This window comes from Streptopelia decaocto (genome assembly GCF_964273445.1).
Source record: "Streptopelia decaocto genome assembly, chromosome: 19".
Classification (NCBI taxonomy): Eukaryota; Metazoa; Chordata; class Aves; order Columbiformes; family Columbidae; genus Streptopelia; species Streptopelia decaocto.
The window spans coordinates 5,953,801-5,966,574 of NC_138674.1; the positions used below are offsets into that span (position 1 = coordinate 5,953,801).

Here is a 12,774-nt window from a genome sequence, read left to right on the forward strand (position 1 = left end):
CACTACCAGTCGTGACCCCATTCACATTTCCCTGCTCCTGCCTCAAAGCAACATCACCTCCCACAAACCAACATCTCTCTGAGCCCCAGAGAGCCAGGAGACCCGCAGCCCAGGTGAGACTCCCAGCACCCCATCGTCCAGCCCCTGCTGCAATTCCTGTGGCCCCAGACCTGGAAGACACTGATGAGGGCCTGGGGGAAGGTGTCGAATGTGCTACGCCGCACTTCCATGTCCTCGAAGTCAAACATGCCCCCAAAAAGCTGCATGCCCAGAAGTGCAAAGACGATGATGAAGAGGAAGAGAAGGAGGAGCAGAGAGGCAATGGAGCGGACCGAGTTGAGCAGGGATGCCACCAGGTTGCTCAGGGATGTCCAGTACCTGGGGAGAGGAGAGACACAGCACCCCCTTTTACAATGTCCCAGAATTCAGAGCAAGAGAGGGACTCCAGGAGACTTCCAGCAAGCCCTGCTCTGTCCTCTTGACATTCCCAGATCCTGTCTTGGAGACAGAATTCCCCAGCTTGGCCTTGTTCCGCCATCCAGGAGCTACCAGCTCCGCTCATGCTGCACCCTCCCCAGGGACAAGGCCAGTGACACCAGGAGAAGCCCCACCACCCACAGAGGTCCCTCCCCAACCTCGTGATCTTGAAGATGCGGAGGAGTCTGATGCAGCGCAGGACGGAGATGCCCAGGGGTGACAAGGTGCCGAGCTCCACCAGGATGGTCTCCAAGATCCCCGAACACACCACGAAGCAGTCGAAGCGGTTGAAGAGAGACATGAAATACTGGCGCAGGCCCAGCGCGTACATCTTCAGCAGCATCTCAGCCACAAAGAGTGCTAGCAGCACCCGGTTGGCATTGTCTGGGGTGGGAGATCCAGCACATTAGAGCATGGACCTCTTCATCTCAGCATAAAACAACCCTTCTCTGCCCACCACTGAGCCCTGAGGTGCAGAAAATGCTGGTTTTCAGGGAGCACACAGGAGAGGAAGATGAGGAGAAGGGTGATGCACAGCTGTGTGCTTGTACACGTGACGGTGCGGCTGCACTGTGCATGGGAGTGCATGTGTACTGGGCTGTGAGTGTGTGTGCACGTGGTTCAGCTGTGCACACGTATGTGCAGCTGTACTCCATGTGTTTGCATGTGGAGGACACAGGTAGCATGACCACATCCACAGATGTGTGTGGCTGTACTGCGTCAGTGCGTGCAATGCGTTTGTGTATTCTATGCATGTATAAGTGTAAATGTAAACGCTCTGTGTGTGTTCACCATGCAAAACCACGTCCCTAAGAATATATGCACTTTACATGCATAACTGTAGGCCCCACACGTGTCCGATGTGTGACAGTGCAGTGGGGACAGTGTACACACACGTGTGCAGGCTGCGTTTGTGTGTGTGAGCAAGTCTGCATGTGTCTAACAGCCCCAACGTGGCTGTGCATGCACAACAAGAACTCCCACATGTCTGGGGGCAGCAGGGTGGCCTGGGCTCCCCCCTCCCTCAGGCTCTTTGCTCACCTTGCACGTGTGTCAGCCATTCTGGCTGCAAGTGGTGCTCAGAGGCGATGGAGAGGGTGTTCAGTGCCACCAACAGGATGACAAGCCAGTAGAAGAACTTGGATTTCACCACATCCCTGCACTTTCTACGAAACATTCGGTTCCAACGCCTCCACTGACGGCTGGAGAGATCATAGAATCATAGAACAGAATCACAGAATCATAGAATAATTTTGGTTGGAAGAGACCCTCAGGATCATCGAGTCCAACCATAACATAACTCTGGCACAAACCCATGTCCCTGAGAACCTTGTCTGAATGATTTTTAAACCCCTCCAGGGATGGTGACTCCAGCACTGCCCTGGGCAGCCTGTTCCAATGCCCCACAGCCCTTTGGGGAAGAAATTGTTCCCAGATCCAACCTCAACCTCCCCTGGGCAACTTGAGGCCGTTTCCTCTGCTCCTGGCGCTTGTTCCTGGGGAGCAGAGCCCGACCCCCCCTGGCTCCAAGCTCCTTTCAGGCAGCTCAGAGATCAGAAGGTCTCCCCTCAGCTCCTGTTCTCCAGCTGAACCCCCAGCTCCCTCAGCCGCTCCATCACACTTGTGCTCCAGCCCCTCACCAGCTTCATCACCTCCTCTGCACTTTCTCCAGCACCTCAATGTCCTTCTTATGATGAGAGGCCCAAAACTGAACACAGTATTCAAGGTGTGGCCTCATCAACACCCTGTACAGTGGCACAATCATTTCTCTAGTCCTGCTGGCCACACTTTTGAAGTTATTCACTGGCTTTTGGCCAGTACCAGAGCAAAATTCCCTGTTTGCTGTCCGCAATGTTTGCATCTCCTCCTGAGCACACAGCCCCTGACTGTCCCTCACAAATCAGCAGCTCACAAGAAATCCTGGCTCAGCCAAGACAGCAAGTGAGAGACTATGCAGGTGCACCTGCAGAGATGCAGATGGTTTGTCCAGTGCATACTTACAAGTAGAGAATCCACTTGTTCATGCCTTCAATTTCATACAAGCTCTCTGTCTCTGACCCTCCTTCATCTGATGGCATCATACCTATTGAGGGAACAACATGTCAGGCTTTCCTTGGAGCCCTTAGGAAGAACATGTGGGAGGGAACTTCTCCCAGGAGCACATCAGGAAGAGCTTCTCCATCAGATGTGAAATCCAGAAATACTATTCCAGGGAGACAGCAGTGAGAGTCTGGGCAGAGGGTTTTGAGGTTCAGGTGCAAACCCAGTAGGAGGCACCAGGAACACCCACCCTGCAGCAAGAGCAGCAGCAGCTCTGGGAGGCAGCTGGGAGCACAGCAGCTCAGCGGCAGAGCTTCCCAGGCGTTGCTGAGCCTCTGGATAGATGCGCGTATCTTCACCTCACCACTTGTAATCCTTTAGAATTGCCAAGCAATGGTAAGAAATCCATGCATGTGTTAGTGTGCGAGCTAGTGACCCAGCATCCTGCCCCTGCACACAGAGTGCACACCCTCCTCATGGCTTCTCATGGCCCTTTCAGGTGCATTTTGCCAAAGGAGACCTAGGCCTTGCTAGTAGTCTACAAACATTAAATAAATGAGGTGGAGATTTAGCATGAGGGCCAAGTTATTGCTAGTTTGGGTCAGATTCAATAAATGATTCAGGAAATAAAAAAATAAAAGAGGACGGAAACTTCTACAGAAGTCAAAGCATTTTGTTTCATATGTTTTCAAGCAAAATGAATCACTGTGACCTCTCCAAAGGGCTCTACCCTGCCTCTCCAGGATGGTCAGCGGTAGAAGCCCAACCCTCATGCTAAGGGTTTTTGAGCAAGAAGAGCTGGTACCTTCTCCCCTGGCCCGGTCACTGTCCATGACCTCAGCGTGGGTGATCCAGTCCATGTAGCCCTTCAGATCCTCCTCCAGCTGCTGCTTCTCCCGCAGCTTCTGAAACGTGCCCCGTGACTTGGCCTTCTCACGCTCTTTGGTGAATTCACTGGGACAAGGCAAGTGGCAGAGTGAGACCAGGGACGGGGACAGCGTGGAGGTCAAGAACCACAGCCCCGTGCCAGGCCAGTCCTTGGAGAAAGATAAACACCCGAAATACCCAGCACTGCCACTAGGTTGCTCTTAGCGACTTTCCTCTTCCTTGGCCTTCTTCTCTGATGCAAGAACACTGTGCTGCAGGACGCTGCGGTTGGATAGGCCAACTAATGCGAGATGCTGGAGGTTGTGGGAGCTCTCCAGCCCTGCTGAGGACGAGAGCAAGTGGGGTCTCACCCATCTCGGGGCAGAAAGCTGCACCAAGGTCTCCATGTGGGGAAGGTGAGTTCATCACTTAACAAGAAAACAGGACCCTCTTTTCATGTTAACATGGAAAAGACAGGTCTGCCAATGCACCGAGTCTCACTCTCCTCATTCATTTTAATTGTCTTTTCTTGACTGGTATCTGCCAGGACTGTAGATCTGCCCAGTCTGGTGTTGCCATGTGTTGGCAACAGGTCTCAGACATTATAACAATAAATAGACATATTAAGCCTCAGGACTTGTCAGGCCTTGTCTGGATTTTACCTGATCTCAAGCATATTTTATCTATATTTGCAAAAATATTCCAGAAATTTTTGCTGTGCCTGCGATTTACTGTAGGATCAGATGACTATTGTCCAGCTCATCCAGCTGTTACAGCCAACTTCATGCAAGGCCAGGTACCTGTGGTCAGCCTTGTGGTGTTGAGCTTGTTTTAGTTATATTAACACCCAATTTGTTTTAACCTTGTGCAGTTGGATGGTTTTTGCCATAAAAGCGGACTAACGAATTCAGGTAATTAGAGTATAACTAACCTAGTGAACTAAAAGAGATAATGAGTGTGATCCATTTGCACACACAAGATTGAAAAAGACCCTGAGCCTACATAGAACAAGGTGAAAAGTTCCCCTCACCCCCCAGGACAACACACTCTTCCCAATAACAAAACTGGGATGATGACACCTCACCACAGCAATATATAGTAGGTTGAGCATTGCACAAGAGGTATTTTGTGCACAGAAGCTTTAACTGTACCACTATGGGAATCAGCACTAATTGAGTCATTTGGCATAGAAGTGTTATCATTGTAACCAGACTGATGACAGCTTGTCGTTGTGTTTGGATGAGACTGTTGAAACATTAATTAGACTATGGATCCCTTGCATTCATATCGAAGGTGCTTTCCTTAGGCTGGCCATAAGGAAGGCGTGTGTGCTCACAACAGGACAGCAGCGCTGTGGGCACCAACAAGAGTGAGCATTTCAACCCACAGCCGTGGGTAAGGACTGTTGCTTTGAGCTGCCTGCTCAGCTGCTTTCACTGTGAGTGCTGGCAGATTACACAATAAACACCTAATAACGTGCTCCATGGCTGCGTTTACTGACAGGGTTTCTAAGCATGCAAAAAAAAAGGGGAGAGGACTAGGAGAGGAAAAGGAACAGAAACTTATCCAGGCTTTCTTGTTGTATAGTTAAAACCAGTCAACATCCACGCTTTGATCACGGTCACTGATCTGCTGGCAAAGAGAAAGGACAGGGTGGCACTTACCCGCTGAGCACCCCCAGCACCAGGTTAAGAACGAAGAAGGAGCCGAGCAAGATAAGGCTGACGAAGTAGATCCAGGGCCATTCATTCCCCATGGCATCATTTACCTGGTGAGAAGAGAGGCATATGAAGCATCTTGAACACACTGTCTGCTGTCTGTCTCCCCTTAGGGCCCCCTCAACAGCCCCCGGGAGCTTTTCCCCTGTCTAACACGAGTGCTTGGGATGGTATCAGATAAACCTGACACTGAGCTCAGGCTCTGCATCTGCTTTTAGCAGAGGTAAAGCCAGATGCAAGCATTTTGGGAGCAGATTCAAACATCAGCCTAAGCTTCAGCAAGACAGCATCCCCGAGACTCCAAAACATGGGGTATTGCTGGAGAAGCAGGCACTCCAGCCATTGCTGTGCCTGGCCTGTACAGCTTCGCAAAGGCGGGAGCTGAAGCACCCTCCTGTCTAGTGGAGAGCAAGGACAGCTTGGGCGGTGCCTGCAGAGATGCAGAAGACACGCCTGGTGCACTATGGTCAGTGCATCACGGTATGAAGGTTGGTAAGGGAAGGATGTTTTTCACTGATGGAGAGATCCAGCCCTGCAGTGGGGTTCTGCATCCTGGAGGGAATTCCCCGGGACCGGCAGTCGGCTCTGCTGAGCTGGGCACCAAGCCCAAGCTGCTGGAACTTACCCAGTAGAGGACTTCGGTCCAGCCCTCCATGGTGATGCACTGGTAGACAGTCAGCATGGCAAAGCCAAAGTTGTCGAAGTGAGTGATGCCGTTGTTGGGCCCTGGCCAGCCGCTTCGGCACTCAGTGCCGTTGATGGTACAGTGTCGGCCATGGCCAGAGCTGGTGCACGGCGCTGGCTTCTCTGGTGGCACCGTGGCAATCACATCTGAGGGGGAAAGCCATGGTGTGAGCAGCAGGTCAGGCCAAGGAGAGCAGGTCCCAGCACCTCCCAGCCTCCTGCAGAAGCTTTCCAAAAATGGCTCCTTCCACCACCTCCTCACACCACGTACCATCACCAAGCTGTGTGCTGTACCAAACATCCTTCGGTCCTGCCACATTCCCAGGCCTGATGCTGGCAAGACCACGCTTCCTGCTACCCACAGAACATCTGTGGTCCCCACAGCAGTCACACAGAGACATCTCTGCCATATCGCCCCCCTGCCACAGCCCCACCTGTCCCGAGGTAGTAGCAGGTCTTGTGCATCCTGCCCTTGAAGAGCTCTTGCCCAACAATGGCATAGATTATGATCATGAAGAGGACCAGCAGAGCAATGTGGAGCAGGGGAACCATGGCCTTGATGATGGAGTTCAGGACGACTTGAAGGCCTGCACCAAGGAGAAGGGACAGCAGGTTAACCACTTCCTAAGCAGCTTTGGGTTCACCTTGCCTTCCTGACACCCCCACTGACAAGCAAACTCTGAAATGCCCCATTCCAAGGGCCATTTCACTCCCAGCCCACCTGTGCCCCCTCTTAGAGAGCGGAGTGAAATCCATTCTCTACCCACCCTGTGAGCGTGTGGAAGACCCAGCAGAGCCAGTGGCAGCAAGAAACCTGCCCCACGGCCCCCCACCCTGGCCAGGCGCAGGGGTTCAGTCCCGTCCTGCACACCCAGCACCCACTCGGTACTCCGGACACAAGGCGCAGGGGTCTCAGCACACGAAACGCCCGCAGGGCCTTCACGTCGAAGCCACCTTTTCCCCCTTCTCCCTCCTTCGCATTGATCTGTTCCAGGGTCATGGTGATCAGCCTGAAAGAGCCGGGGCACAGAGCAGGGAAGGAAGGGGGAGAAGCAGAAGGAAGGACAGGGAGAAAGAGAACGGCATGAGGATGGAGAAAAGAAATCTGTGCTAAGGATTCAGAGGTCTGCAGGCAGGAAAGCAAGGGACAGGACTGCCAGCTGTGCTCATCCTGACCCAGGGAACAGCTCTCGGCTAAGTCCAAGTCCTGGAGGCACTCGGGGCTGGACATCCCTCTGCTGAGCGCCGCCCCCACTGCTGAGCAGCCAGGGACCCTCCTGCCCCCTTCTGCCCAGTGCAACCTCTCCCTGTGTGCCAAAATCTGAACAATCCCATCCCATTCTCCAGGGCACGGAGACCTGAGAGGTGTAAAGGAGCCAAGCAGGAAGAAACAGGAGTTGCAGAGCATCCCAGGAGATGTCAGAGCATGAAAAAGGGGCCCACGGGAGAAGGCCATGAACTGAGCCTACGAGTTGCCCCCAAACCCACTCTAGTCACTCGCAAAAATCGATGTAGCTGATGGGCTACGGACCAGGCCCAGCACCAGTAGCTTCCCCTCATTGTATTACCCTAAGGTCACGATGGAGAAGTCGAGCACATTCCAGCCGTTTCGGAGATAGGCATCCGTATGGAAAAGAAACCCGTAGGCAATTATCTTGAGCATCGCCTCAATGGCAAAGAAGATCAGGAAGGCGTATTCCATCTTCTCCTGGGGATTGCAAAGGCAAGCAGGAGATGATGCTCCATTAGAGCAGACTGTCACCTCCCTTGGCATCGCCACCATGCACGGCTGCGCCACGAGTGTCTCTGGATCAACCCCCGCTGCCAACTCATCTGTGGCCTCCCGTGCACAGCGGGCAGTACTGTGCCTGCCCAGCTGTGTTGTGGCTTCCCTTGCGCCCTGGGCTCCCAGGGAAGCGAGGCCTGAAACTGTCCCGGGGGTCTGCTGGGCAGAGGTGCTGTGCCCACCCCCAGGCGGGACTCGCTCCCCATGGCAGGGTTCAGCGCAGCCTTGCAGCCGCAGTGCCCGGAATAGCTCGTCTTGCCCTGGAGCACAGCCAGGAGCTGCCTGTGCCCACCTGGCTCTGCCTGTCACCGCGATCGCTGCCCTTGCTGCTCATGGCCCTTTCCAGTCTGGGATTAAAATCCCTTCGAAGCAGCCAGATGGATGGGGGTATTTATATTTCTGGTTTTCCATGGCCCCTCTCCTCCATTTGCACCCCATGAAGGGCAAACAGCCTCTCTGCTTGGGCTCTGCAGGGAATCGCACCCAGAAAGGCAGATGCGCCTCTCTGAGACTAAACTGGGAGTGGGTCTCCAACGGGGAAAGCAGCAGTGCTGCGAGCCCACCTTCTTCCCACGGTCCCTCTGGCTTGCCAAATGGAAAATGCTGTCCATTTAAGAAACCAGGGGCAGGGCCCCTTGCCCAATGACTATGTCCAAAACCAGTGGCCATGTCAAAGTGTCCCTGTATGACTGTCATCCATACAAGTGCCAGTTACTGGCTGTATCTATGGCAGCAACGGTAAGAACAGACACCTGGGCTGAGCTCTTCTCTGTGACAGTGACAGAGCCCAGGGAACGGCAGGAGATGTGCCAGGGAGGGTCAGTGGGACATGAGGAAAAGGTTCTTCCCCCAGAGGTGCTGGACACTGAACAGGCTCCCCAGGGAGGTGTCACGGCCCAACCTGACAGTGTTCAAGAAGAGACTGGACAACGTCCTCAGACACACGGGGTGACCTGTGGGTGTCCTGTGCAGGGACAGGAGCTGAACTTGATGATCGTAGAATCACAGAATGATTCACACGCCCACAAGGCCCCTTCCAACTCAGGACGTTCTATGATGCTCTGAAGGCAGCTCGGGTTGACAGGCTCCTGCACGCCCATTAGCGGTGAGCTCTGATGAGAATGAGCCTCCATGCTGCCTCCACAAATAACACGGGGCTGTGTCCCCCGCTCTGACCCAGCTTCCCTTCACACATTTTGCCTTTTCAACATTTCAGGGTCTTTAGATAAACTCAGTCCTCTCCAGAGAAAACTGGGCAATGAAGAGAGGTAATTAAAAAGGTGACAGGGAGAGACTAAATGCATTGCAGCATTTCTCTGCTGCAGGAAGAGATCCCTCCACCAAGCCTTTGTTGTGCTGTCTTGCAGGCCTCGTGCAGAGCGTGGCCCAACACCCAAGGTGATGGGGGTCTGGCTTAGCTCCTGGCTGGGACTGCTCCTACCAAGCCACCACAACATGATGACAAAGGGACACGCGGAGCGGGGATGAAAGAACAGAAACGTGGGGCTGCCAGTCTCCTGATACAGCGGGCTGTTGGCATGGCAACAGGCTGAAAAATCCCCCCGTAGGACCTAGCACAAGTAAGCTAATACACAATAAATACAAATAGGTGAAATTTCATTTATACATGACATCACTTGGTACATATCTGTCTGTCTCCCAGTAAAGGGAAAGGCTATTGGTCCAGTCTCAGCCAAATCCCAAACCCCCTCCCCAAGGGAAGCCCCCACCCCTGCTGTCCCCTCCTCCTGCTTTCCATGCTGAGCCTGCCCCAGTTTTGCTTTGTCTCCTCAATCTCTTGGCTGAGGTAACTGCATCCTCCCAACCCTGTTACACCCCTCGGCCAGGGAAGAAACCAACAGCAGCGCCTGAGCTCCACTCTGCCCCGAGCTGGCAGGTTCCGGAGACCCTGATCAGACACCGAAAGGCTGAATGAACACCCCAACAATTAACTCCCTGGGGGTATTTTTAATGCCTCTTGCTGTGGGTTTATTTATCTTGGGCTTATTTTTAAAAGATGTAACCACATATTGCCAATAGTGACACCTTTTCTTCTTTTTCCAGGGCAATTAGAAGTAACCACTATCTTCACTGCCACTAAAAGCCTGTTGAGAGGGAGACAAAAGCAGTTCAAAGAACTAGAAATCGCACAAGTAAAACCTTACTTTGTATTTTGTGTCTCAGATTCTTTGACTACTGTAATATTTCTCCCTGCAGGGTCTCTAAGAAACAGGCAAAAACAAGAGGTGCTTTTTAAAGACACAAGTTGCCAGTGATACTTGTACACAACACACCCCATTCCAACACCAAAAAGTCTTGAAATTAGCAGAAGAGAACATGCCATTTAGAAAGGGCATATTTAGATGCTTTGATTCAGTCACCGAGCTCAGATTCTCAATGGAAACCAATGCGGATTGAACCACAACGGGGATCTGAAAAGGTGAAAGGGGCAGCAAACTAAAAATAGTGCGTAACTATTGACTTGGATCACATCAAAACATCTTACTCCAGGCAAAATGGAATGACCAGGAAAGAAAATGGAATAACTGATTAGAAAGGAGAAACCTCTCTGTGTAACAGAGACTTTTTTTTTCCCCTCTTAAATAAAAACTACCAAAATTAATACAGTTTTGAAATGAAAGGTCAGAAAATTGTATCCTCAAAAATGCTGAAAGACAGCATTTGAGCCTTTCTGGAACAAGGTGTTTCCCTTTGGAAGTGCCATGATAAAAATTGAAGGAATTTATTCCTTTTTTGGCATCGATTCTTCCTTCCTGTGCACTTCACACACCAATCTGCTGCCTTTGATCTCAACCTAGGGGTGTTTGAACACCCATTCTGCAGCGGTTTCTCCACCACCTCTTCCCCCTTCTGACCTGGAAGCATCTCTTGCTGGTCTGAAAATGCTCAACTGCATGCAGGGCAGCAGGAGATGCCCCCAGGACAGGTATTGGCGTCTTGCGCCCACCCCACGCTGAGCGACCAGCCCCGGGAGCCGAGCAGACAGACAGCAGGACAGCAAGAAGGGCTGTGCCGTACCAGGCTGGAGTTGGCGACGTTGGTGTCGTCCTCAGGCATCGGCAGGTAGATGGCCAGTGCAACACAGTTGGCAAAGATGGTCAGGAGGATGATGATCTCGAAGGGTCTGAGAGGAGGTGTTGAGGAGCAGAGACAGGAAAGAGAACCAGGTACGGCCCTGCCCCTGTGCGATAACCTTGAAGCCCTCCCCAGTTACACTATGCCTTAAACATCTAGTGTTTATGGCCATGGAGGCAGACACCTTGTCTTTCTTTCTCAAGGTTTTGTGATTGACATTTTGGGTGGAAAACATAGATGGCTGTGGAGGTCAGACACCTTGTAAGATAAAGACAATTAACAGTGTTGCTGTGAAGGCCTCATGGCCTAATTGGGATGATAGAGATGAACCATCTGTTGGACATCCAATTATCAGAAGGAAACATGAACCAACAGCTACACCCTATGGACAAAACAACTCACTTCTGGTCAGTGTTGTGAACTTTCTCCTAGTTTGAAGACCCCAGACCTATTTCCAGAAGAGTCTTCCTAATTAGCATGAAGAGAAAACAAAGGGAGGAGATGAACTGCCTGCATGTAAATGAACTGCGTTATAAAATGACCCCGTGCATGGCATGAAGTGTGGCGTGTCTATGCTGCGCAGCGTGACCAAAGGCTTCAACACATCCATCCCCCTCCATAGGACATCGCAGGACCGAACACCTGTGGAGTGGTGATACCTTTCTCTCTCTTTCTGATATCTCAGTTTTCCTTCACTCTCTCTCTTTTCCTTTTTCTTGAACATATAAAGGTGATATCATTCTAAGTTCTGCTGCTAAAGTCTTGTGAAGTTTTGCATGAATTAGGCCCTTAGTGCCCTGCAGCTCTGTGACTCTCCAGGGTCCCCAGACTCCTCACCCATCTGCCTTTAAGTCCTCCTGGCTACAAAATGACCTGAAATACCAGGGTGACACCACAAAGCTTGACGTGTCCCAACAACCATCAACTTGTTGGGCTAATTGTCGAGCACACAGTACTCAGCAATTTGCAGAGTACCCAGATTTTCTTATGCTAACATAGATGCTTTTTGAGATGTGAGCACATTTCAGCATAGAAACCCCTCTGCCTCAGCCAGCCTGACCCCCACCCACCTTAGGCTGAGTGCAGTGATACTGCCCACTCTGCAACTGCCTGGAAGAGACCCCGGACCACTCCTGTGGCTCAGCTTTGTGCTCTGGCGGCAGAAGCTGTACAGCAGAGATGGACCCAAACAACGGGAATGTGCACTGCTATAGCGAACTCAGCTGCCAGGTATCGCCACAGAAAATGGTCACAGCTAATCTGCCCTTGGCAGCTTGCCTGGCTCTGAGGACCATAACAACCACCAGGAACTGGAACGACCCTGTCATGCCTTGCGAACCCTGATCCCCGAATGAGGGCAGTCAGGTGCGTTTGGGTATAAATACAGCCAGACGCAAGAGAGGCGCTGGAGAAACCTGATGCCCTGGATCATTTGTCCCGCACAGGTCAGAACCATCCGCACCTGCAGCCCTCCTGGTGGGACACCCACCTCTCCCTCCACACACCCTTTCCAGGGCACCCATGTCAGAAAGACCCCCACGGTGCCACACGCTCTCTCTGGCATTCCTTGGCACTCAGGAAGAATGTGTTAAAGCATGTTGGAAGATGTAAACCCTATTTCCAGCTCTTCCCCTGCCATAAGGGCGTGTGCACAAGTTTCTTCCACACTTAGCGCCTATTGAAGACACAGACACAGTTCCCTTCCATGTGCTTGTACAATGACCCAGTCGTCATGCCAGAGATGCAGAAACAGAGATATCCCCAATTTTAGCTCTGCTTTCTCTCCTTGAAGGATAGCGAAGGAACAGGGGCTCAAAATCTATGGCCAGCACAGCACCACCAGAGATGTGAGTATGCCCTGAGTGCCTGCAAATGGGCTCTGTGGGCTTCAAACACAACGGCACCCCCGGCAGAGCACGGACATGGTTTTGGTGTCCCTGTGGCACTATGCAAACAGCAACACATGCAGCCTAAGGTGACCCGGCCACCTCCCAGAGGAGCAAAGCCAGGCCAGGGCTGGAACGATCCTGCCAAGGCCAGGACCATGCAGACAGGTTCAGCAAATGAAATGAGAAAAGCTGGGGTGGAGAGTTGCTGGAAACATCC

At 52.1% G+C, this 12,774-nt stretch overlaps 1 protein-coding gene across 1 annotated transcript in view; it reads right to left on the reverse strand.

The window, feature by feature from the left end:
- CACNA1S (calcium voltage-gated channel subunit alpha1 S) overlaps positions 1-12,774 on the reverse strand; it is a 38,240-nt gene that overhangs the window by 24,215 nt on the left and 1,251 nt on the right. The window contains exons 2-12 of the mRNA XM_082069078.1: positions 10,612-10,717; positions 7,355-7,494; positions 6,669-6,796; positions 6,221-6,373; positions 5,728-5,933; positions 5,049-5,152; positions 3,323-3,471; positions 2,479-2,560; positions 1,519-1,679; positions 636-861; positions 171-378 (exon numbers count right to left, since the gene is read on the reverse strand). Of these exons, the coding sequence (XP_081925204.1) occupies positions 171-378; positions 636-861; positions 1,519-1,679; positions 2,479-2,560; positions 3,323-3,471; positions 5,049-5,152; positions 5,728-5,933; positions 6,221-6,373; positions 6,669-6,796; positions 7,355-7,494; positions 10,612-10,717 (1,663 nt within the window). The remainder of the gene's footprint in view (positions 1-170; positions 379-635; positions 862-1,518; positions 1,680-2,478; positions 2,561-3,322; positions 3,472-5,048; positions 5,153-5,727; positions 5,934-6,220; positions 6,374-6,668; positions 6,797-7,354; positions 7,495-10,611; positions 10,718-12,774) is intronic.